The 26,224-nt window shown below is 48.4% G+C and overlaps 1 protein-coding gene across 3 annotated transcripts in view; it reads right to left on the minus strand.

Annotated features, from left to right (window-relative positions):
• The window catches only part of LOC144752187 (rho GTPase-activating protein 20-like), a 499,614-nt gene that overhangs the window by 132,701 nt on the left and 340,689 nt on the right, over positions 1-26,224 (minus strand). For all 3 annotated transcript variants that reach the window (XM_078640127.1, XM_078640125.1, XM_078640126.1), the window contains one exon: positions 14,811-14,895. In XM_078640127.1, the coding sequence (XP_078496253.1) occupies positions 14,811-14,895 (85 nt within the window). The remainder of the gene's footprint in view (positions 1-14,810; positions 14,896-26,224) is intronic.

The following is a 26,224-nucleotide window of genomic DNA, read 5'->3' on the forward strand; positions in this document are numbered from 1 at the left end:
TGCAGCTGAGATATCACCTGGGCCGGCAACTCTGGAGAAACCAGTGCAGAGGTCGTAGAGACCGTCAGGGCTTGCGTAGTCGGAAAAGCAGCAGGCTGTGAACATCTGGATTTGTAATCCTGCAGCATGTTGTGGAGATCCTGCAAGAGCGAAGATGGTACAGACACCATCTCTTGCCTCGTATACTCCTGTGGCTGAGCAGAATGTTGATACCCACATTCCTGCAGGTACTCTTCTACGGAATCCGTCTCCTGACATTTTACTAGGAGCTGAGAATGACTATTTGCATATCCATACGAGTCCTGATCTTCCTCATCCGAGTCGTCATCATTCTCTTCTAACAGCAGAGCTGGAGGCAAGGGGGTAACTCTCCTCGGGGACGTCATGTCAGGTGTAATCCGTCTCATGGAAATAGTGATTTTTTCTGTCGACGACAATATTGTTGACGATCCCGTCGACGATGGAGTTGTTCCTGGTAATGCTGCCGTTGTCGGCGTCGTCGACGGAGTAGACCTCGTCGACGAGCGAACTATCGACTATGAGATGGCCGTCGTCGGCGCCGCGACCGTCGACGCCCCTGCTGCCGTCGTCGTCAAAGTTGTTGTTGTCGAAGCACTTGACGACGATACTTTCGTCGTCACCGCCGTCGAAAAATTCTTCGTCGTCACTGCCGTCGACATCGCTGTCACTATCGTCGACGACGCCGACGATCCCGTCGACGTCGATCGTACCGTCGACGAGCCCGTCGGCGGCACCACTTTAACTTTGGGCTTCAACGCCTTCATCGACGAAGTCTTCAGCTGCGTTGTCGACGACTTGGAACTCTTGTCAGACTTCTCAGAAGACTGAGAAGATGCTTTCTTGAAGGCTGGAGCAGTCTTTGTCCCAGAAGAAGGTGTAGAAGGTCCCTCCCTCTCCTTTTCACCTTGGTGAGGAGATTCGACCGGACTTTGGCTCTCAGACTCTCTGGGGGTCTTTTTTGAGGCCTTAGATGGACGATCCACAGAAGGTGAAGGGGAAAGCCTACCCCTTTTGACTGACCTTCTTGAAGATGAGGCTGAAGAAGAGTCTTCACTGTCACTGGAGACTGTGTCCTTTCTCGACTTCAACTTCTGGAGCCAGGTAAGAAGCCTAGCCTCACGGTCCCGGAGGGTCTTGGTAGAAAAGGTGCGGCAGATCTTGCAGTCCGCAGCCTTATGATCAGGATAGAGGCAATATATACAATCTTTATGCCTATCCTCAACAAACAATCTTTTCTTTCCACAGGTGGAGCATGGCTTGAAAAGGGCCTTCTTCTTCTCCTTATCAGACATCCTGGAAGGGACAGCCAACAATTCTGAAGAGAAACCCTGAAGAAAACACTTGAAAAGAGTTGAGATTGAGCAGAGCTCAAAGGAGACTCCTTAAGCACAACGTGCAATAGAAAATCTGAGGCTCTGAGGTTCCTTCAGCAGGGTTCTAAGGGATGAGGCTCTTCTGATTGGCTGATGATTAGTTTGGTCTCTTTTACAAAAAGAGGCGGATATGCTACAAAAGGGAATGAGGCCTAGGCCTTTTCTTTCTCTTTTGTACCTACTACTATGTTATTTTTGGTTACCGAGACTCCCATTCCGACGATGGGGAATGATACAAAAGCATGGGAATCTATGAAAGTTCCAATACTGGGGCAATCTAAATTGTCTGGAAGATACCATACGTCCTTCAGTTATGGTAACATCATTTGAGTCAATAATAGAGACCATGAATGTTGCATAGATTAAAAAAATAAAATCTAGAACACAGAATAATAAGTTGTATAATAGTGACTGCACTTTCTTTCATAACAATTTAATTAAGGTATTGAAAATAAAACCCCGAAACATATCAGAGGTAAAGCAGTCTCGCCTCGAATACAAGCAGATGTTAGAGAAACGCAAGATAGAACTTAGACATGAGGCATGGGAAAAACTCCATGTGGCTTGTCAAAGTAGAGATTCCAAACTCTTTTGGCAAACTGTTAACCAGGATTATGTTAATGGGAACAATAGTAGTAAGATTGATGTGGCAATTATGCCTGGGTCGATCATTTTTCAGCTCTCCATAAAACTAGTAGTGATTCTGATTTTTGTACCAATTTTAATTATGAGGCCTCAACCCTCGCAGCCCCCACATTAGATGAGGTGGACAGGGCCTTATCACAGACTGTGAGGAATAAAGCCTCAGGCCCTGATGGCATCCCCACAGATCTGTTTTTAGCTAATACTCCCTTGTGGCTCCCGCTGCTTTCAAATATTTTGTGTTGCTATGCGTCTCAGGGAACCCTGACTCTTGGAGATCCGTGATAATAGTTCCCATCTTTAAAAAAGTTGATAGGGCGGATCCCAAATGTTACCGGCCAATATTCTTAATGACTGTACCTGTTAAATTAAGGGTAGAGTTATTCTCGAAAGACTGGAGGATTGGGTATTGGAAACTGGCATGTTTTCGGATATTCAATATGGTTTCAGGAGAGGCCTCTGTACCGTTGAACAGTGCCTCAATCTGCACCTAGTCATAGATAAATACACCCTGGCCAAGCCTGGATCCCTTTTTTTAGGGTTCATGGACTTAATTTCTGCCTTTGACTGGGTGCAGAGAGGGAGGCTGTGGGAGAAGAAGCTGCAAATGGGCATTGAACTCGCCATTGTGCATTTTTTAGCAGCTATGCTATGCACGGGGAGGGTGCGTTATGGAGCAGATGGGGAACTTACTGCCCCAATTGAAATGAAACGCGGGATACATCTGGGCTATGTCCTCGCCCCATTTTTAATTTGTCTGTATATAAACGACCTGGAGGGCCACATTAAAAATGGGAATGTGAACGCTCCCCAGATAGGCCGTAGGTCATAACCAGCGCGATTATATGCGGACAATTGTGTTTTGATATCCAGAACTGGGGTGGGGTTGCAAAGGCTTTTTACAAGTTTTAACAATTTTATGGATGACCTTGGCCTGAAGACAAATGTAGCTAACTCTTATACTATTGGTGATGGGTAAATCCCCTGCAATTTTAAAGATATGTTTTTATAAACAATGAGAAACTGCTTTATGTGCCCACCTTCTCTTATTTAGGAATTCTTTTTGAATCAAAAAAATACTTGGTTTCACTTATTAGAGGCAAGGATCAGGGGTTTTAACCTAAACCTGGAGGCAATCTTCAGGTTCACAAAAAAACTAGGTTCTCGACCCATCAAGGTAATGACTGAAATTTATAAAGCACGCAAGTGTGCTGTCATCCTGTATGGTGCAGGAGTTTGGGGTTCCTGTAACGTGGAATGCCTGCAGAGAGTCGAGGATACGTTTTTGAAACGTTTGCAGAGTGTGCAAAAAAGCACTGCTGCTACCATTTGTCAAATTGGTGTAATTCCCCTGTCCTTTCGCATATATTTAGCCCCTTTGTTATTGTGGCATAATATCTGGGTGAAGGAAGAAGCGGCTTTGAACCGTGCTGTTACTACAGACTGTTTAAAACTGTTTACGGCTCAATGACAGATCCTGGGTTTGTCAGATTGTTTCGACAAGCCTGGACGTTTTGCCAAAAGATCAAGGGCAAAGCTGAAAGGGGACTTTTGAGCTCACTTCTATTTTATGAGAGGTACACAGGAAATAACGAAAAAAAGGGTTGTTGACCACTCACTTTTAGTCTGATCTCCAGGCACGGAGCTTTATCTATCTTTTTACCTTAGCCGTGCTAAATTGTATTATCTTATTAGGTTCAGGTTTGGTATTTCTCATCTTTTGGTTTCATATCCTCGCAACGTATATTCTGATGCCAAACTGGATTTATGCCCCTGTGAATCAGAACCTGTCCAGAGCACATTGCACTTTATGTTTTTTTGTAAACTGTACATTAATGAAAGACGTGCTTTTTTAATACCACTTTTAAAATTCCTAAAGATAAGAAAATATCGGGCCGCTCTGCATTTTCTTCAGCTTTTAAAAGATGAATTTATTTGCCTAATGATTTATAAATATATTTCTTCCGCAGTTCGGCTACGAAACATAGTTGGAAAATGACTTTTTATGTATTTATTTTTTCCCATAGTGATTAATGTTGAAATTTAAACATGGAATGTGCTGCAGATATGTGCAACGCTCGCAGTTGCTCCTCTATTCTATGGAACTCCTATTTGATAATTGTATTTTATTAATTTTTTTGTGTTTTATTACAAAATGTGTTATTTCTGAGATGTACTCTTTTATGGCTGGTCAGTCACAGCCAAATAAAGATTTTCTGACTGACTGACTGACCACCGTCTTGAAGAGGGTGGTAAATAGCGAATGTTATGCAACCGCAATTGCGGTTGCAAAACATTCGTACATGGCTTGTGAGTCGCTATTAGGAAGGGAACGTCCCTTCCCAATAGCGAGTCGCAAAACACTATTTAGCGAGTCGCCAATTATTTGCGACTCGCAAAATAGTGTTTGTACATGGCCCTATCAGATTTAGCATGTGCAAACGGGTCGCAAACCCGTTTGCGCATGCTAAATCTTGTCGTACATCGGACCCTATGAGTGATGACTGGGCACTATGAGCATCGAGCCAAAGGACCAAGATGGCAAAGTGTGTCAACCAACATTTATATTATAGACTGTGTGCCAGGTTCTGAGACATAGATTAGCTAAGGTGTAGCTTTGGTGTCATTGTATTCTACTTTCACACCCACAGGGGGAGGTCTCTTGGGACATAATTCCTGTAACAGTCTGTTGGTGGTGAAAGACTGGGCACGGCGCCCAGGATACTTTCTTTTCATTGGTTACCCCTTTACAGAGTCATCATCTGGTGCTCTCCTGAGTTGAAGTTAGGATTAAGGAAGCATAACTTTCAAACACCTACCCTATAGAATATTAAACGTCTGTTGATATAATGTCCTTTCTGCCGTTTGCTCATTGAAAAAAGTAAAACACAAACTGTTAAACCATGCAACACAAGTACTAGGTACAGCTGCTAAGCAGTGCCCTGCTAACATTCCAAGGTAAGTTATATCCAAGAGGGATTGTATCACCTTAGGGAAACGTTGTGTAGATTAATACCAAAAGACGAAATCACTATTAAGAAAGTAAGGTATAACACATTTTATATTTAGGTCCCTTAGAGGAAAAAATAATACTGCAAAAATGTTTCCTTTTGAATGGAAACAAATTAGACAAAAAGACATTAAGTTAGAAGTGTGTGGAAAATGGTGAGAGTTATTAAAAGGGCAGGGTAGGGGGTCAGAGACATAGATAGTCATGGTTAAGGTTAGGATTAGGCTAAGAGGAAATTTAGAATTATAATTAGGCAAGGTATGAACTCTACCCCACTTGACGAATGATGGTTCTTGGGGTGTTCAAGAGGGATTCATGCTAGATCTTTAGGATAGACACACGAGCAAGTTCAGATATACAGAATATAAAAGTTGTACTTTTTTGTCAGTTCTCCTACTTGTCTCTTCCCTCTTCTCTCTCCCTTTTCTAGCTTTCTCTTTTGCTGAGGTTCAAAGTCTGATGAGGAAAAATAGGTCCAGTCCATCAAATGAGTACTGGGGCTCACTGCCTGCAAACACTGGCACAAATTGAGATCTGGAGGAGGCAATCTGCAGTGATTGCCTCCTACATTATATGTCCTTGGAAATTAACTGCCAAGTTAACCATCCATCCTTCCAAAGACTTTTTTAAACTGGATAATCGTAAAAGAATTTTTTTACAGTGATTCGAAATGGCAAAAGTGTGATAGAAAGAGTACTATAAAACAAGCTTTTATCATTATGACCTTTAAATGATTGTGACAATCTGTTTAAAATGACACTGTACACAGAATAAACAAAGATGCCATCTAGTATGTAAATATTTACATATCGCAGGCTCTCTTCCTCGGAGGTGTGTGGGTACTTCTAGTTGGGTATGTTCAAAGTCCCTTTATTGCACAACTGGATTAGGGCTACTCATTTCTAACACCTCTAACAGTCACCCTCAGTCCACCTTGGCTTCCCTGAAACCTTTGATGAACTCTGCTGCAAGACTAATGTATGAAGCAAAGAAATTCGACCACATCACACCTATTTCTTGTGTCTTCCACTGGCTTCCAGTGAAAGCCAGATTAATTAAATCCAAACTTGTTATATCACATTCAAATTTATATACATGCAAGTGTCAGTGCCTTAAAACTCCCAAGGGAGCTAAAAGGCGCAGACAGAGAGCTATTCAGACTTAAAATAAAGAAGCTCAAATCCCACACACCTGCTGCCCAGACCTGTTGCAGCTCCGTCTTTCTGGAACTCCCTACATGAAGACCAACTTCAGTTCCGCAATACCTTTTTAACCTCTATCTAGACCCTTTTGCCCCATTCTCATTTTCTTTCTGATCCCCACTATTCTCTTCTACTCAACTCATCGCAAAGCACTGCGGGGAGATCGGCACATTCATGCACATCCTATGGGAATGTGTACACATACAGTCGTATTGGCAGGACATACACCATACTTTGAGAGGTTCTGTCTATTGACCTGCAGCCGGAGGCCCGCAGATGCCTCCTTCCATGGCGAAGACGGGGAGGTTCTAAATCAATTAATGGTTTCCATCTATAAAAAAGTATTCCAGGCACAAAGGTCGGCCTCCCCAGCCCAGGTTCGCCTGGAATTCGGCCTAATAAATTAAGACATTGGCAGAATGTACGCGACAGTGAAAACTTGGTATCGCTTGAAACTAAATGTAGCCACATCAGCAATCAAAGAAACCCTTTGGTCCGAAGTAAGCGAGGACACATCCTCTCTCTTTAACAAATACCTATGTAAATCACTTTCAGCAACAAAATTATGGAACAAAAACCTGCTGTATCAATCTTTATAACAAGCTATAAATAAAGTTTCAAAAACTCATTCATCTCAATTGGATAAAAATATTTTTAGAGCAAGGTCTCATGCGTGGATGGTGATAAACTTGCACCGGCGTCATATTTGAGCAAAACGTTCTCAATTAATGTAAAAAAGCAGCTTATGGCTCTACGCTTCGGGTCACTACCATCTTTGGCGGACCAACCTGTTTGGGTGCACACAGGCCCTACATCATGTCGGCTGTGTAATTCTCACAAAGAAGATTTTATCCACGTAATTTGCATATGCAAGAACCTGTATAACGAACGTGCTTCCCTCCTAAAACAAAGCTTTAATGAAAGAGGAATCAGGTCCTGTAGAGCGGCAATAATTGCGTGCCTAAACACCTCAGACCCACCGTTGAACGGTAGACTGATAAAATTCCTCAATTCAAAGCATTCACGAAGTCATGCTAAATGGGTCTGATCCTCGGCAATTGAGGAAAATGGACAAATCCACTGCACTGAATTTTAGCTATTAATGTATTATAAAAGTTTTAAGATGAGATGAAATTAATGTATTATTTAATTCTTCTTTTAACTCGTCTTTATAACATTGGTCTTTTTCTCTTTTGCTACTCTCTTGTCTTAAATTGTTATGGTTTTAATTAACTAAACAATTAACATTTACTTACTTGCCTCCTAAATATTTGGTAGCCTACGGACCTAACCTCCTACACCGCACAACAGGCAACTCTGGCAATAATTATTGTGAATAGGAATATTGCGCAACACTGTGAAGCCTGCCAGACACCAACATTGGGGAAGTTGGAGGAGAGCCTAGACTGGTGCATGTTCAGGGAGAAATCAGTTTATATTGCAAGGGGTGCCCTGGGAAATGGAATAAAGTGTGGGGACCATGGAATCATTACAGAGGGGATATCTGTAGTCCACATATTCCAATGCATAAATCTGAGACGCTCGAGACCCCCTGATTTATTTCAAACTGTAAACTGACTTGATTTATGGTATTCCATATTGAAATCCTAGACTTTGTATGGTTCCTAGCTTGTGAATGTCAATGGTGGATTTTGTCAATGTTTAATAAAAAGAATAAAAAAATAAAAATAAAAAAAATACATAAAATACATAAAATATTCAACTGGTAATTACTTAGTACCCCAAGGCAAGGCACAGCACACTAAGTTTCCCAAACAGTACAACCCGGGGTGAGGGTGTTCCAGAAGTGGTGGTAATTACGTCCAAGATTCCCCTCGATAAGATTCTGGATTACAATGCGGGACTATCATTTTACGAGCTGATGCATTATGTGGAGCTTTTATTGGCAGTGTCTTTGGAATATTGTGTTAAATCATAAATACGCAGAAGGTACTAATAGTGTTCATACCGTTGGCATACTTCAAAATAAACACGCAAATCTAAGCACTGTAAATTTGCGCCCCTATGATTTACAGAAATTCTGACAAGCAGGAGCTGGGAACTTCCTGCATATTAGTCTTTTGCAAGTAGGAGTTCCTTGTGTGCTCACAAAACTTGGGTCCCTACAAATTAAACAGAGTGGTAGAGTTTTCTTAAGCAGCGGGCAAATTATTATTATTAAAAAAATTTATAAAGCGCGTAGTCACCCGTGAGTATCCCAGCGCTAAGATCCATACAACTGCAGGTCAGTGGGGGCAGGGGGGGAAGGTTAGGATTAAGGGAAGAGGTGGGTTTTCAGCCGCTTTCTGAATCGTAGATAGTTAGGTTCTGTTCTCAGGTCGCGGGGTAAGGCGTTCCAGAGGCGTGCAGTGTGAACTGAGAAGCGCCTTCCACCTGTGCGTGCCTTCTTGACTCTGGGAATGATGAGGAGATGTTCCTGATCGGATCGGAGGGATCTTGGGGCTTTATATGGTTTGATGAATTTTCTTAAGATCGGGGGCCTTTGTTTTGAAGCAGTCTGTGAGCCAGGCAGAGGGCTTTGAACTTCACTCGTTCTCTTACCGGGAGCCAATGGAGAAGCTTCAAGGCTGGTTTGGCCGAGGCTCTGGCAGGAGTGTTGGTGAGGATCCGGGCAGCTGCGTTTTGGATCCTTTGTAGCTTGTTCAAGGTTGCCTCAGGAGCGCCTAGATAGATGGAGTTACTGTAGTCGAGCCTAGATAGTATCAGGCCCTGGATCAACAGTCTTTGAGAGGTGGGAGGAAGTAGGGGCAAGATCTTTCGAATCGATTTGAGGAGCCCGAAGCACGTCCCGGCTACTTTTTTTGCTTGTGTTGTAAACGATAGATCTTTTTCGAGCCACACACCCAAGCTTTTAACCTCGGATTTCGGGTCTGGAGGCAAGCCTAGACAGGGTGGCCAGATGTTCTGTGAAAGGGAGAGCCCTTTCTGACCAAGGAGGAGAATGTCAGTCTTTGAACCGTTGAGTTTCAAAGATGAACGGTTCATCCATCCTTGTATCTGCGTCAGACAGTTGTATAGGCCCGCAGGTTGTTGGCTTGGGTGAGATAAGGACACCACTAGTTGTGTGTCGTCAGCATAGCTGACGATACTCACTCCGAACGGGATGACAACCTCCTCCAATGGGGACATGTAGATATTGAATAATGTGGGGCTCAGGGAAGAGCCCTGAGGCACGCCACATTGGAGGGGTGTTTCGGAGGAACGGGTGTTATTCTCCCAGATCTGAAAGGAGCGATGACCCAAAAAGGACGATAACCAGGACAGTGCGGTTCCTTCTACACCGACACTCCTGAGTCGGTGGATAAGGAGTTGGTGGTTGACGGTGTCGAAGGCCGCACTGAGGTCGAGGAGGATCACTGCCACTGATCGTCCCGCGTCTAGAAGTGCTCTGGCCTCCTCCACCGCCACAAGGAGGGCGATGTCGGTGCCCTGCCCTGGGCGGAATCCCGTCTGCGAGCTTTTCAGCCGATTATTGGTTTCTAAAAACTGTGAAAGTTTTCTATTCACAAGCTTTTCGGCAACCTTGCTAGTTCCTGGGAGAAGAGAAATTGGCCTATAGTTGGCCAGGTCCACAGGGTCCAGGGAAGGTTTTTTAAGTAGCGCCTTGACGACTGCCGCCTTCCAGCTAGAGGGGACGACTCCCTGTTGCAGTGAGGCGTTGATAAGATGGGTGAGGGGGGGAACGATCGTGGGTGCTACTCTCTTGAGGATACGTAGCGGCGCAGGGTCCCTGGGAGATCCGCTTTTGATGTTATTAAGCGTGCTTTCGACCTCTTCGGCAGTCACTTGTCCCCAAGAGGTGAGACAGGGGGAGGTAGGAATATTATTGATCTCTTTTTTCTCGCTCGGGTTTGTGGTTGGGATGGAGTCGAGGATTTTCTGGATCTTCTCCGTGAAGAAGTTAGCTAGTTTATAGCATTTTTCCTCATCTGCCTTGGGGTCTGGTGGGTTTCTAGGTCCGGGGTCTGGGACCTTAAGGAGTTTTTTTAAAATAGTAAAAGATTCCTTGCTGGAGCAAGCGGAATTTTCTATTCTTTCTTGGAAGAATAAACTTTTGGTCTTACGAAGGGCGGTTTTATAAATTTGTAATGCGGTGTGGTAGGCGTCCTTCTTTGCATTAGACTTATCCTTCCTCCAGGAACGTTCCGTTCTCTTGCATTCCTGTCGCAGAGACTTAAGCTCCGGCGTGTACCAAGGAGCGGGGTTCACTCGTTTGGTATGTTTGAGAGTGGTAGTTTTGGGGAGGAGTTGGTCCAATGAGGATGTGACCCAGGAATTAAACTGTTCGTCGGCAATGACAGGATCAGTGGAGAGGGTAGGTATAGAATCTGAGAGAATAATGGCCCATTCAGCTGGTACATGCTTGTGCGAACGTCGGTCGGTGGCCCGGATGTTAGAGGGTTGGAGGGGTGCTATGAATAGATGACAGGAGATAGGGATTAGGAAGTGATCTGTCCATGGAAGAGGGAGGGGGGGTCCAGTAGTGATGTCCGCAATATTGGTAAGGACGGGATCCAAGAGGTGTCCCTTGTCGTGGGTGGGTCCGTTATTGACCAGCCGGATGTTAAATGACATAAGGTCCTGAAGGAGATCAGATGCTATAGAATCTGTGGGGTCTGTAAAGTGAAGATTGAGGTCGCCCACGAGGAGGAAATTAGGGGCGGAAGAAGCTAATTGTGACACCGTATCGGTGAGAGCGTTGATGAATTTCCCTGGTGTACCCGGAGGGCGATAAATCAACAGTCCTGAGAGGGAGTGTGTCGGAGAAGTTTGGAGGGCGAAATGACAGCTTTCGCAATCTTTAATGTTGGCATTGCTGGTTCTACAGACAAGGTGTTCTCTATGGACTATTGCCAGCCCCCCTCCTCTCCCTTTGGGTCTATGCAGGGTTTGAATAAGATAGCCTGGGGGTAGAGCATTGACAATGTCAGAATCTGAGCTAGCAGAGAGCCAGGTTTCTGTGAGAAACAGTATGTCCAGGTCTTGGTCTAGTATCAGCAGGTTGGTTTCATGCGCGTGCTTGGGGAGGGAACGGCAATTAAGGAGGCCCATCTGTAATCCAGGCTTTCCCGTAATCTGAGCGACTGGGTTACAGCGTGCACAGTTGATATAGGGTTTACCTTCAACATGGATATAATGGCACTCCTGATTTTTTTCCGGATGAAGAGCCCGGAGCATGTCACTTGTGTACACCAACCGATCATGAGGCAAATCCGGCAGAGTTCCTGGGCCCGGGTCCGGCTGGGCCCGGACGGGCCCAGACGGGCTTGCCTTAGGCGCGCTGACGGCACGCCCGCTGCGCCCGTCCGCTGCGCGTACGTGAAGTGCACATGTTTTTGTAGGCAGAGTGGGCATGGCCACAGGACCGGCTCACTCACTGCTGGCGGCAGTTATTTGGGCGTTTCCCGCTGCAGCGTTTAGCTCTGCTGCTAGGCGGTGAAGGTGGGAATTAAGCCCCCAGTCTTAGTGCAGTCGGGCTGAAAAAGGTAGGATTTACAGTGACAGTTTATCACACACAAAGATTAAAATTCAGCGTAACTTCGTTAAAACAATGCTCCCGGCTGTGCCTCAGGAGTACAATCTAACCAGAGCTTCCAATCAGCTCGGTTTTTGTAGGCGGAGTGGGCGTGGCCGCGAGTGGGCGTGGCCACAGGACCGGCTCACTCGCTGCTGGCGGCAGTTATTTGGGCGTTTCCCGCTGCAGCGTTTAGCTCTGCTGCTAGGCGGTGAAGGTGGGAATTAAGCCCCCAGTCTGAGTGCAGTCGGGGTGAAAAAGGTAGGATTTACAGTGACAGTTTATCACACACAAACATTAAAATTCAGCGCAACTTCGTTAAAACAATGCTCCCGGCTGTGCCTCAGGAGTACAATCTAACCAGAGCTTCCAATCAGCTCGGTTTTTGTAGGCGGAGTGGGCGTAGCCTCGAGCGAGTGGGCGTGGCCACAGGACCGGCTCACTCGCTGCTGGCGGCAGTTATTTGGGCGTTTCCCGCTGCAGCGTTTAGCTCTGCTGCTAGGCGGTGAAGGTGGGAATTAAGCCCCCAGTCTTAGTGCAGTCGGGGTGAAAAAGGTAGGATTTACAGTGACAGTTTATCACACACAAAGATTAAAATTCAGCGCAACTTCGTTAAAACAATGCTCCCGGCTGTGCCTCAGGAGTACAATCTAACCAGAGCTTCCAATCAGCTCGGTTTTTGTAGGAGGAGTGGGCGTGGCCTCGTGCGAGTGGGCGTGGCCACAGGACCGGCTCACTCGCTGCTGGCGGCAGTTATTTGGGCGTTTCCCGCTGCAGCGTTTAGCTCTGCTGCTAGGCGGTGAAGGTGGGAATTAAGCCCCCAGTCTTAGTGCAGTCGGGGTGAAAAAGGTAGGATTTACAGTGACAGTTTATCACACACAAAGATTAAAATTCAGCGCAACTTCGTTAAAACAATGCTCCCGGCTGTGCCTCAGGAGTACAATCTAACCAGAGCTTCCAATCAGCTCGGTTTTTGTAGGCGGAGTGGGCGTGGCCTCGAGCGAGTGGGCGCGGCCACAGGACCGGCTCACTCGCTGCTGGCGGCAGTTATTTGGGCGTTTCCCGCTGCAGCGTTTAGCTCTGCTGCTAGGCGGTGAAGGTGGGAATTAAGCCCCCAGTCTTAGTGCAGTCGGGGTGAAAAAGGTAGGATTTACAGTGACAGTTTATCACACACAAAGATTAAAATTCAGCGCAACTTCGTTAAAACAATGCTCCCGGCTGTGCCTCAGGAGTACAATCCAGCCAGAGCTTCCAATCAGCTCGGTTTTTGTAGGCGGAGTGGGCGTGGCCTCGAGCGAGTGGGCGTGGCCACAGGACCGGCTCACTCGCTGCTGGCGGCAGTTATTTGGGCGTTTCCCGCTGCAGCGTTTAGCTCTGCTGCTAGGCGGTGAAGGTGGGAATTAAGCCCCCAGTCTTAGTGCAGTCGGGGTGAAAAAGGTAGGATTTACAGTGACAGTTTATCACACACAAAGATTAAAATTCAGCGCAACTTCGTTAAAACAATGCTCCCGGCTGTGCCTCAGGAGTACAATCTTAACAAACTCATCTGTAAGGTTACAAGTGGTCTGCTTTTCACCAAGTACATGGTGCTACAGCCCTGGCTGTTCACTAGCAACCTAATGCATTCTGGACGCTGTAGTTACAGACTGCACCTCAGGGTACCTCCACTGCGGAGATACAGGCTCTAATTCTAGTGCCGGACTTGCTGCCGGGCACTTCAGGTGTTGGTGTTACCGTAAAAGGTACGGTGTAGTCTCAAGGTATGAGATGTTCCATTTGTGTCGCTTCTGCGACCTCAGAGCACAAGAAGGAGAGGGTGCATGTTCTGCACGACGTTCAGGTGAAGATGCAAACATTTGACCCAAGACACACAAAAAGTCTTCACTTAGTGTCAATCAATTCTTGAATTGATGAGTGTCCTGTTAGGGCCCCAGGAGATCTTAGATCATATGTAGTGCTACCTCGAAGTCTCTTTCCACTTCTGTTAAGGTACACATTTGGATTGCGCTAACCAGGCATGAACGTAGACAAGAAGACTTTAATGTTCTCCACATTTGGAAAGAAATCATATCCAGAAAGGGTGATCAGGGCTGCTTGTGAGTTGAAGGAAAGCGCCTTGTGACACACTAGAGAAAGCCCAATAGGACCATCTCGGAGAATGGATCGGTCAGCTAGGAAAGTTACCATCCCTCGTATAACCTTCTCTGCAATTCCTCCCTTCCTTGGCTATCAAATGAAGTTGCGTGGAAACGTTAAAAAAGCATGAGATAAAGAGGGGCAGGGAGACTGATTAACAGACATACAGTCTGGCAAACAAGAAGGCTTGCAGTCAAGGAGGTAGGCACTAAGTCAGGCAGACAAATAGTAAATCGGATGGACAAGTAGACAGACAGAGAATGAGGTAGAAAAGTAGGCAGGCCATGAGACAGCTTAACAGACTGAAAGACAGATAGCTAAACAGAAAGACAGTGAGACAGACAGTTAAAAAAAGTATTTGAATTGGCAGAGATTCAGTTACACAGACAATAAATATGAATAGATGAAAAATGTAGCCGAGATGCAAGTCCTGATCGCAGATAGGTAGATACCTTACTTGCTCTGATTTGCTGACACAGAGGTACGGGGAATAAACAGGTAAATATTTTGACACAGATATAGGTGTATGGTGGTAGATATTCAGCATTAATATATGCTGATGGCGAAGCGCTGTAGAGGTATTGATGAATATATATGTATTCCGACTGGGCAATGCGTAGAAGGTTTGATTGATAAAACAGGTGGATACAGGCAATCCCAACAACAGACGCTTATAGATGGACTCAAGTGAAAAGACAGGTAGACAGAATATTCTTGAAATAGAAAAACAGATTAAAAATGTATTTTAAAAGTACTAAGGAAAAGGGTACAGAATACCGATAAGAGGTGGAGAGAAAGAAGGAGCGGCAGTCTGACAGAAAATATAGCAGGGCATAGAGACTCCCAGTGGGGTCTGTGGTGGACAGGCGGCTGTGAGTGAGGTTACTTACAGACGTGTAGTCGTCCGCCTCCGGGAACAGCACGTTCACGGGCAGTATCTGCGGATCCTCTTCTCGCTTCTTCTCGCTGATCTGCCTGCACGAGCACCAGGCAAATAATAGGAACATAGGTTAAAAAAATCAACAGGGAAACACCGGAATATGTTAACATTCACAGCACAAGACCTTCCAGGGGAATTAATTTCTGGAGACAGGAGTTCAGGAAATGCAGGAAGTGGCCATGACGCGCCCCGGGGCCTCACCGGAAGTCTTGCAGCGCGCGCGCCGCGCCATTGCTCTGTCAAGCAAACGGTGCTCTGCAAGGCCGCAATTTCTGAGCCCATCTCTCGGGTCTGATTTCTCCCCTCCCACCAAATGGGTGGGGCGAGCATTTTAAATTCCTTGATTATCTGGTTGGGACGATCTTGTAAATAAAAATACTATTTTTAGAGGAGAAAGTCTTACAATGAGCAGGAGTGGTCCTTCCTGAGGCCGATTTGCCCCCAGAGTGCGGCATTTCCGCTAATAGACGCAAACATACAGTCAAAGACAAATTCTTAAATACTTGATCAGTGAAACTCAGACCAAAACAGTGACCTTCCTTGAATGCTTTTCATCTTTCTGCCAGTATACCTATTTAGTTTTCAGTAAACACTTTTTATTTCGACAGCGAGCTCATGCCTGTGCTCCTCGTATCAGAAGTACTGTGCATAGACCTGTCCTCAAAGTATGGGGGAATCCTTCATGGCTGGAGATAGAATTAATTATTCACTGATTGATTTGGCAAATTACTTTTAGTTTCATATCAGAATAGAACCACTTCAGAGCATGGTCTTTTCAAGGAATTTAAACGATCAGCAAATTCTGGACATTTCTTTGTTGTGGGAGCTGGATGGAGCAGAAAATGTCTCTTATGGTGGGCTGGCCTGAAGCAAAACGTGATGAGGAATACATTTGCTCTTTAAACCGAAATCTGCCAGTATCTCAAATGACTTTTGAACGCAAGAGATGCTCTTGAATTCAATTTCACTCAAAATACCTCAAAATGTATTTTTTTTAAATACGTGTAATTTGCAGTTATCATTTTTTATGCTATTTCACACAGCGTTAGTGGTCTATGTGGTGCTTATGTGTTCATCAGTTTGAAACTCGTCTATTTATGTGCAAGCACCTGGCGCCACAGGTCCTTCCCTGACCTCGGTGCCCCCTGGCTGCTGCTCGCTCTTTCGCCCATCTTGACCGTTTTTACCCCTCTGTGCCCAGTTTTCACTGTTTTGTATTATTGACTGTTTAGTGCTTCTTTTCTGTAAGTAGGTTTGTTTTGCGCTTGTGTTTTGTCACTGCTCCCCTGGTGTGACCCCCCCTCCGCTCCCGCTTTCCGCCGCTGCTCCCCCGCGGCCCCACCCCCTTTCTGTTTCTGTGTCCCCATTGACTGCCCCGCTCCCAGCTGCTCCTCCCTCCCACTTGGCCTTAAATGGCACCCGCGCGGCGTAGGCGAGTGTGACCTGTCCAGGACACCCCCACGCCGCACGGCCCACCAGCTGTTGGCGCGTCTCTCTCCCAGTGCCACAGGTCCTTCCCTGACCTCGGTGCCCCCTCACTGCTGCTCGCTCTTTCGCCCGTCTTGACTGTTTTCGCCCCTCTGTGCCCAGTTTTCACTGTTTTGTATTATTGACTGTTTTTCTTCTTTTCTGTAAGTAGGTTTGTTTTGCGCTTGTGTTTTGTCACTGCTCCCCTGGTGTGACCCCCCTCCGCTCCCCGCTTCCCACCGCTGCTCCCCCGCGGCCCCACACCCTTTTCGTTTCTGTGTCCCCATTGACCGCCCCGCTCCCGCCTCCCAGCTGCTCCTCCCTCCCACTTGGCCTTAAATGGCACCCGCGCGCACGCGCAGCGTTCACGCACAGGGGGCGCGCCAATTGTGCGCCGAAGGCGCGCCAAAGTCAAGCCCGTCTACGCCCGTCCACGCCTGGACCGCGCCCAGTGCCAGGAGCCCTGGCCCCCGACGATGCCAGCCAACACGACAGACTTACAACGCCGCCACCCCCAACGCACTCAAACCCGACCGGAACCCCGCCTTCTACCGAGCCACCCCGAAACACACCCCTGGACCCTTCAGCTGCCAAACCAGCAAGTTCACCTGCCTCCGGACCTGCACCGCACCCGAAAGGCTAGGCACCAGCAACAACCCCCTCAAGTGCATCCTGCTCAACACCCTCTCCGTCCACAGACACGCCGTCGAACTCTGGAACCTCCTCGACACAACATCACCAGACGTCGCCTTCCTCACGGAAACCTGGATGAACGCCTCCTCAGTGCCCGACATCGCCACAGCCATCCCGGACGGCTACAAGATCACCTGGAGGGACCGCGTCAACCAAACCGGAGGAGGCATCGCCATCGTCCACAGGAACACCATCCGCATCACGACCAACTCCGACGACACCCTCACCGCCGCCGGGCACCTCCACTTCCAGATCCACACCGACCCCAAGACCACCCTCAGAGGCACTCTCATCTACAGACCCCCGGGACCACGCACACAATTCAGCAAAGCCATCGCAGACTTCGTCAGCCCGCACGCCCTCACCTCCTCAGACTACATCCTCCTAGGGGACCTCAACTTTCACCTGGAGAACAACAATGATAGCAACACCACCACCTTGCTGGACAACCTCGCCAACCTTGGACTCAAGCAACTGGTGGACTCCCCCAACCACTACGCCGGCTACACGCTTGATCCCATCTTCTCCTCCAGCAAGTACATCTCCTTCAACCACCCAACCGGACTACACTGGACAGACCACAGCTGCGTCCACTTCGACTTCAGGAGAACCACGACCCACCACCACCCGCAACAGGTACCCCGCAGAAGCTGGAGCAAGATCACCGCCGACCAGCTCACCACCTTCCTCAGCCAGAACCCTCCTGCCAACACAACGGACCCCAACGAAGCAGCCCGCAACCTCACACTGTGGCTCACCAACTGCGCCGACGAACTCGCACCACTGAAGAACCCTCCCGGCAGACCCGGCAGCAGGAAAGCCTTGTGGTTCACCATCGACCTCAAAAACTCCAAGAAAACCTGCCGCACCCTCGAGAAAGCCTGGCGCCACGACCAGACAATGGAGAACATGACAGCCCTCAAGAACGCCACCCGCAAACACCATCAGCTGATCCGATCCACCAAGAAAGACAGCATTCAAAGAAAGACTGGACAACAACACCCATAACAGCAAGGAGCTCTTCAGCATCGTCAAAGAGCTCTCCAATCCCAGCTCCTGCAACAATGACATCACTCCTTCGCAAGACCTCTGCAACGCTCTCGCCTTGTTCTTCCACTGCAAGATCACCGACATTCACAACAGCTTCGACACACATACCACGCACCCGACCACCGAACCAATGCCCCCAACCACCACCCTCTGCACCTGGACCCCTGTCAACACCGATGACACCACCCGCCTGATGAACACCATTTACTCCTGATCCCCCTCCGACCCCTGCCCTCACCACATCTTCAACAAAGCCGACTCCATCATCGCACCCCAATTCTGGAACATCATCAACAGCTCCTTCGCATCCACCACCTTCCTGGAGAGCTGGAAACATGCCGAGCTGAGCGCCCTCCTCAAGAAACCCACCGCGGACCCCACAGACCTGAAGAACTTCCGCCCCATCTCGCTCATCCCTTTTCCAGCCACAGTCATCGAGAAGGCCGTCAACAGACAACTCTCCGCCTTCCTCGAGACCAACGGATCCCTCGACCCCTCACAGTCCGGCTTCCGAGCAAACCACAGCACCGAGACCGCCCTCATCGCAGCCACTGACGACATCAGGTCCCTGCTCGACAATGGAGAAACGGCTGCTCTCATCCTCCTGGACCTCTCAGCAGACTTCGACACCGTCTGCCACCGCACCCTGATACAGCGCCTCAGCAACACAGGAATCCAAGGAGCGGCCCTGGAGTGGATCATCTCATTCCTCGCCGGAAGAACCCAGAGAGTCCGCCTCTCCCCATTCCGTTCCGCGGCCACCGAAGTCATCTGCGGCGTCCCGCAAGGATCCTTACTCAGCCCTACCCTCTTCAACGTCTACATGAGCCCTCTCGCTGCCATCGCCCGCCGACACAACCTCAACATCATCTCCTACGCCGACGACACCCAGCTGATCCTCTCCCTCACCAACGACCCCGACACCACCAAAGCCAACCTCCAGGAAGGAATGAGAGACGTCGCAGAATGGATGAAGATCAGTCATCTGAAACTGAACTCAGACAAGACGGAAGTCCTCATCCTCGGACCATCCCCCTCTGCGTGGGACGACTCCTGGTGGCCCCCGGCCCTGGGCAGCGCACCCAAACCAAAGGACCACGCACGCAACCTGGGCTTCATCCTGGACTCCTCACTCACGATGACCAAGCAAGTAAACGCAGTCTCATCATCCTGCTTCAACACCCTGCGCATGCTCCGAAAGATCTTCCGATGGATCCCCACAGAAACCAGGAAGACGGTCACCCAGGCCCTCGTCACCAGCCATCTGGACTACGGGAACACCCTCTACGCAGGAACCACAGCCAAACTCCAAAAAAGACTCCAGCGCATTCAAAACGCCACAGCACGACTCATCCTGGACATCCCCCGCCGCAACCACATCACTGCCCACCTGAAAGACCTGCACTGGCTCCCCGTCAACAAGATGATCACGTTTAGACTCCTCACCCACGCACACAAGGCTCTCCACGACATGGGCCCAAAGTACCTCAACAGCCACCTCTCTTTCTACACACCCACCCGCCAGCTCCGATCCACCAACCTCGCCCTCGCCTCCGTCCCACGAATTCGGAAGTCCACCGTCAGAGGAAGATCCTTCTCCTACCTGGCAGCCAAGACATGGAACTCCCTCCCCGCTCACCTACGGCTGACCCTGGATCACCTCTCCTTCAGGGCCATGGCAGGCCTGGAGGGCAGGCACGGCATGTGCAGGGCGTTATACCGGGGCGGTGACGTCAGGTGGGGCAGGGTCAGGGTGGGGGGTTGTAAAATGCAAGATATGGACCATTACAGGTAAGTACCAAAAAAAAAAAAAAAAATTTCGTTACCTGCGCTGCATCGCCAAATGTGATGCAGCGCGGGCAACAAAATTCAGTAAATACTGAATCGTACCGATTCAGTAATACTTACCGAATTTTTACCTACATTGCATTTACCGATTCTAAAATACCGAATCGGTAAAATTCATTATTTTAGAATCGGTAAATGTAGTTTACCTACATATGACCCTAAGTCTCTAGGGGCCACATCATGGCCCCACTAAAAAATCTGCATTCGAAGACCCCATGGCAGACAGGCCTACAATTTAGTGGAGACGTGTGGTTTGAAGGGAAAACCCCTAAACCACCTACTTCAAAGACACAACTAAGTATAACTACGGGTGCCAACCTTCAGCAAGAGGTGAGATACCCTTGTGGGGACGTGAGACTAGTATACCCAGACTGCATGGTGCACATTGTCAGAGGACTCTATTGTGCACATGGAAGATGACTGTCTGAATAGAGACTGGCCTGAGCTGAGGACCTGCTGAAGTGTGGTCCCATGAAGTGTACTTTCCAAGGCCCGAAGGCGGGCCTCCTGATCTCTCTGAAATTTTAGGGACATCTAAGATCTCCCCTGAGGGAACTACACCATGTAGATGGTGACATCTGCTCTCTCAAGTGTCCACCTAGGCTACTAAATCCAAACTGGCAGTGTGGTGTAAACGTGGCCCTAAGTCTTGTATCTGGAGACTAGATTGCCTAATGCGTTTCTCTTGTGTGACACATTGACTGCATGCTCATTGCGCGCAGTGTCCGATTCACAGTGAAAACCCTCAGAGGTGAGAATGGACCCCGAGTAGTGCCTCATTCAACCTCATGTGGCTTTGCTAAACTTGTGCCTGTTTGTGTGTACCGGACTGGGTGGTGCAACCTGTTTCATCGCGCACCGCACGTGGTGCCTCATTTCCAGAGAGGTTTGCAACTCTACGCTGTGTTTGTGACCGTAATTGCCTAGTTCAACCCAACTCGACGTACACCAGTCATTGGGCCTCCTTTCCAGGGAGGTGCAAAATTTGCAATTCATCATATTTGAAATCTTAACTGACTGGTGCGACTCATCTCTACGTGCACCAGTCGATGCACCTGAATCGATTGGGCACGACCTGGATCATCATGTACAGATCGGGGCATCTCTTCCTATTGAGAGGCTGCCCTCTTCTGTATTTCAGGACTTGAATATCCCTCAAGAATATAGAGAGTGCTAGCTCAGGCTCGTGCACCAAGTACGAATAAGACCTATCGTTCAAAATGGAAACGTTTCTGCCTGTGGTGCCGTCAGCAGAAGATTCATCCCTTTTCTTCTGCTCTTCATCAGATTTTGCCATACATTTTGTCTCTGGCCAAATCAAGTCTTGCCCATTCTTCTATCAAGGTGCACCTGGCGGCGATCTCTAGATTCATACGAACATCTTCGGGCCCTTCCCTTTGGTCTGCAAGAATGGTGAAACGATTTTTAAAAGGAATTTTTAGAGTTTTTCCTCCAGTTAGACCTCCTCCACCCATGCGGCAGCTCAACTTGGTCCTTGCTCAACTCACGAGGCCTCCCTTGGAGCCAATTCATAGGGCAGACCTTAAATTTCTCTCATGGAAGGTGGCCCTTCTTCTCACTTTAATATCAGCCAGGAGGGTCCGTGAACTTCAGGCACTCACTATTAAGGATCCGTTCTTGAGGAGGAGCCTAGCTCGCGACCGAGATGGCCGCGCTTTAGCTCGGCTCCGTTCGCCCGCCTGTGTTTTTCACATTTATCCTGCATTTATCCTGCCCCGGGAAGCCCTCCTTGCTGTGTGGTACTACTACGACGCACTGCAGGCACTTACCACTTGTTCCGGTTGTCCTGGCTGCTGTGGGTCCGGTGCAGTGCCCCCGACCATTCCCGGGACTCGAGAGCGGACTGGCCTGATTCTTCGTCCCGGCTCCTGGGCCGGATGCAGCCTGCGGGCTTGCCCTTCGGGGCGCACTGGAGGTGATTGGAGGGCCGCTGTTCGTGTGAGCCGGAGGTTCCTGGCTGAGAGACTCCTGTGTGGCGGCAGCCTTGGATGGTGACGCTGCCCTTCATTATTGGGGTTCCTCGTGTGTTCAGCTTCCTCCCCCTTTGTTCTCCGGTCCGGCCATTTTGTTCTTTGCCGCCCGGACTCGGAGATCGGGACTGGCGACATTGGGGGGCCGGCGAATCCCCTTCTTCTGGTGGCCCCCCTTCCTGTCCGGGGTGTTCTTCTGCCTGTCGGCGGGACTTCATCTGCTTGACTGCCGCCCCGGCGGAGGTTGTTGGCCGCGCGGCCTGTTCGGGCTCTCAAGATGGCGACCAACCCCATTTGTTTGGGCCGGGCCCGGACGAGCACTGGGGGCCCGCCGCAAGGCCCGGGTGTCGGATACTGTGAAGGTTTTCCTGCACTTAAGGGAATCTTACACATCCTGCTATCCTGGCGGCTCTCGGTGGCCGCGCCACTCCTGGCTCTGGAGACGGTTCCTCACTGCGGGCCTCCCGGGCCCCCACGACCGGATGAGGCATTGATATCGCGGGGTGTGGCTGGTACTCTCCTGGCGGACTCGGTCCCGGCTGCCGCCCCGGAGGTGCGTAACCTGATGGCGCCTTCTCCTCCTGTGCTGCCTCCTCTGCCCTTGGCCCGGGAGCTGGATTTTGTTTTGCCGGACTTTCATGATTCTCCTGGTCCCTCTCAATCACCACTGCCCGATGACGTCTCCTGTGCCGGCCCGGATGGGTCGGTTTTTATGGATATATCCTTGGAACTGTGCCTGCATCGTTTGCTACATTCTGTGATTCTCCTGGATCTTCCGTGCTTTTCTTCCTGTGACTTTTTTGGACTGCCGTTGGACTCTCCTGCTGCCTGCCTTCTGTTCTTTCTGGCAGGGTCCTCGTTGGATCGGACCCTTATTGCTTTGGATAAAAAGGGTCAGGGCTGATGAAAACTGACTCTTATATGCGGTAGCTCCTGAACGGCTTGGATGATCTCTGTGTCCTGATATGGTTCGGTGTAACTGGTTAGTGCTCCTGGACTTTGGCCTGATACTCTTTGGCTTCCCGAGGACTTGGACCTTTAACCCGGGCGGGTGGATGGGTGCGTTTACTCCTGTCTTTGGCCCTCCCCCGTGTGTATGTTTGTATGTCTTTACTCCCTTCTTTCCTTCCCTTCCTTCCCCCCCCCTTTTTTTGTCTTTTAATTCCAACTTTTCTTGCTCCACTATATTTCGGGTTCTACTTAGGGCGACAGGCACGCTGCGGGGGGGGTAGGCCGTAGCCTTCTGCAGGGGTGCAGGGTGGGCTTAAGGGTGGGTGGGGGGGGGTCTGTTTGTGTCGGGGGGTCTTTTTCCCCCCTTATTTTCCCCTTTTTTGTTCTATGGCTCTTGTGTATTCACTTTTTCGGGACTCTGTCACCTCGTGTCTCCCCCGGGGGTTTTCTGTCCTTCTTCCGGTGTGTGGCTGATTGTGGTTCGCTGCCTATTCTGGTATCGTGTTTCTGTTACATCGCATGCCGGTCTTATTGTCCTGTTTTTCCCCCTGGGGGTGCATGGTCTGGCGGGTGTTCCTTTTGTTGTCTTTTTCTCCCTCTTTCCCTTCCTCCTTTATGGAGGTTCCCTCTTTCCGTTGGGGTGCGTATTGCGTAGTCTTTGTGATGGGGCTTTTTGACCACGTCTTCTTTGTTCGGGTAGGGGCGGAGGTGAGTGAGCTCGATTGACTGTTGCCACTGTCGCTATTTGATGGCCTGATTCTGTTTCTGTCCTTTGCTAGATTTGATTATATGGTTTCATTTTCTTACGTTGTGTCTATAAAATGGCGGCTTGCCACGGTCCCTCCCTTGTACTCTCATATACGGCCCGTTATTCCTTTGGTCCCCTCCCCGTGCTAGAAAATTAACCTTTATTATCCTGCTCTTGCTGAACGCTCGATGGTTTTTATTGCTTCACCGGTGCTCCTGATGTTATATCCTGTGCAGATCTTCTTTTTGTATGCTGGTTATTTGACCATTCTGTTCTGGCCAGCCCGTGGGGTTGTAGGCCAGTATTTGTGAGCTTTCATTGTTCAATAAAGGTTTAAAAAAAAAAAAAAAAAAAAAAGGATCCGTTCTTACAGTTCAAAAAAGACACTCTCATCCTGAGGACAAATCCAAAATTCATCCCAAAGGTTCCTTCGGATTTTCATTTCAATGAACCACTCCTTCTGAAATCTTTTTTCCCTCAACCGACAACTCCAGCGGAGAGGTCTCTTCCTTCTCTGGATGTGCAACAGTGTTTAAAATTTTATATCCAACGTACCAAGGACTTCAGGAGATCTACTCAGCTCTTTGTCGCTTTCAGTGCACCTCGCAAAGGTTTTCTCCTTTCAAAACAAGGGGTTGCACAATGGATTGCCAGCGCGATCCACTACTGTCAACAAGCGGCTGGTAAACCCCTAGAAGGGCGGGTCCGGGCGCACTCAACAAGATCATTTTTATCTTCAGCTGCTCTTTTCGCTGGAGTGCCAATCAGACATTTGCAGGGCAGCTACATGGAGCACTGTCCATACTTTCACGAGACATTACTGCTTGGACTCTTCCACGCGGAGCGATGCTGCTGTGGGACAGGCAGTGCTGAGGAATCTCTTCCAGTGAGCGGTGAGCTTTCCCTTCTAACCCTCCTTCCTGTCATTGGTTCGCACATTTTGTATATGATGATGTTTATTGACTGATGTTTGGTAACTTTCATTCCTCATGCTGATATAGACGCAAGGTTTTACAATGTATTATTACACAAAATGTGCGCTTTTTCCTAACTGCTAGCTATTCTGATACAAGCTATGTGAATCTATGAAAGTTCCAATACTGGAGAAAGAAAACAAGTTACTTACCTGTAAGTTTGGTTCTCCAGTATTGGTAACTTTCATAGATTCCCATGTGCCCACCCTCCTCCCCTGGGAATGTTCAGCCTTCAGCATATTCTGTTATACTTTTCCACAACGGCTACAAAAGTCTGAGGCTCTGAGGCTCTCTCAGGAAGGTTCTATGGGGTAAGGCTAATCTGATTGCTTTTTGTATTATTTTGGTCTCTTTTACAAAAAGAGGAGGATATGCTCCAAAATGAGATGAGGCTCAGGCCTTTTTTTCTCTTTTGCACCTACTGCTATGGTATTTTTTATTTTACCCAATCTCCCATTCCGAGGACGGTGAAAGATACAAGCTAAGGAAATCGATGAAAGTTCCTATACTGGAGTAACTGCCGTCTCCTCATCCGCCCCCTCCCAAAAACATCTTTGCGCAAGTAATTAGCAAAAGAGATTGACTAGGTTAAAGAAGTACTTCTGAGACAGTTCAGAAGCGGGTCAAGAAAGTGCGTGACTCCTTTCTGTTTTGAGACCTGTGAGTGAACTTCCAGAGTGGCTGCTAACAGCTCCCTTGTTTACACCTACCGCCTAATTAAAACTGCTACATATTCCCACCTGTTTCCAGAGGACCCAGACTAAGGGCCCGTTTATGAGTTAGGTAGTATGGGAGGAGAACGCCACGCCACCACCCCACTCCCACACCATCATACCGGGCCGCCGAAGGCACGTCAGATTACCAGTTTCCTTGTGGTTTGGCGGACATTCCTTTCGCATTCCAATAGTGGTGCCTTTCAAAAAAGTACTGCCATGAGAGCGCCATAGATCATTCCTGCACAAATAGAAATGCATAATGTTGTGCATTTTGTTCCGTACATGAATTGTGGTGCACACATACAGGAGGGCACAACATGTGCCCCCCTGCACATAGGCACAGGGGGGCCCTTTACTGGCCCCTACAGTTTGCTCAATGCCACCCTTTGCATGGCAGGCTCAATGCCGTGTATAGAGTCGCAGTGAGGACATTTGTAATATGCTTGGAGGTGCCGCAGTAAAATACGATACCTTTTGACATTTATTTTTTCCCGCGTGGCTTTAGCCAGCGGTACTGCTAAAAAGTGTTCTATTCTTGAGTGTGTACATCATTTTGATATTGCGCACCGCATAAGGGTGCTCTCTCTCAATTGGAGGAGGGGGGGTTCGATTAGGAATTGTCCACTGTGAGAAGCTAGCCTGGTATATGATGTCTACTAATGTAAGTGGGTACCTTGCACCAGTCCAGACAACCCTTATGGTGATTTAAGAGGTCTTAGACAATCTTAAAAAGTTCTCGAAGTGGTAGCTGTGGGGAGCAATCTTCAGGCTTAGTCCAGAAGGAGTGTAAAGCAGCTTGTTTTATCAGAATACAATCTTATGGTATAGATTAAGTGAAAAGAACCATAGCAAGTATTTATAAAAATACTTATTTATTATATAATACTCTACAGTACGTTCCATTATCTCCAATACAGAGAGAAACA

This window comes from Lissotriton helveticus, chromosome 4_2 (genome assembly GCF_964261635.1).
Source record: "Lissotriton helveticus chromosome 4_2, aLisHel1.1, whole genome shotgun sequence".
NCBI classification, from domain to species: domain Eukaryota; kingdom Metazoa; phylum Chordata; class Amphibia; order Caudata; family Salamandridae; genus Lissotriton; species Lissotriton helveticus.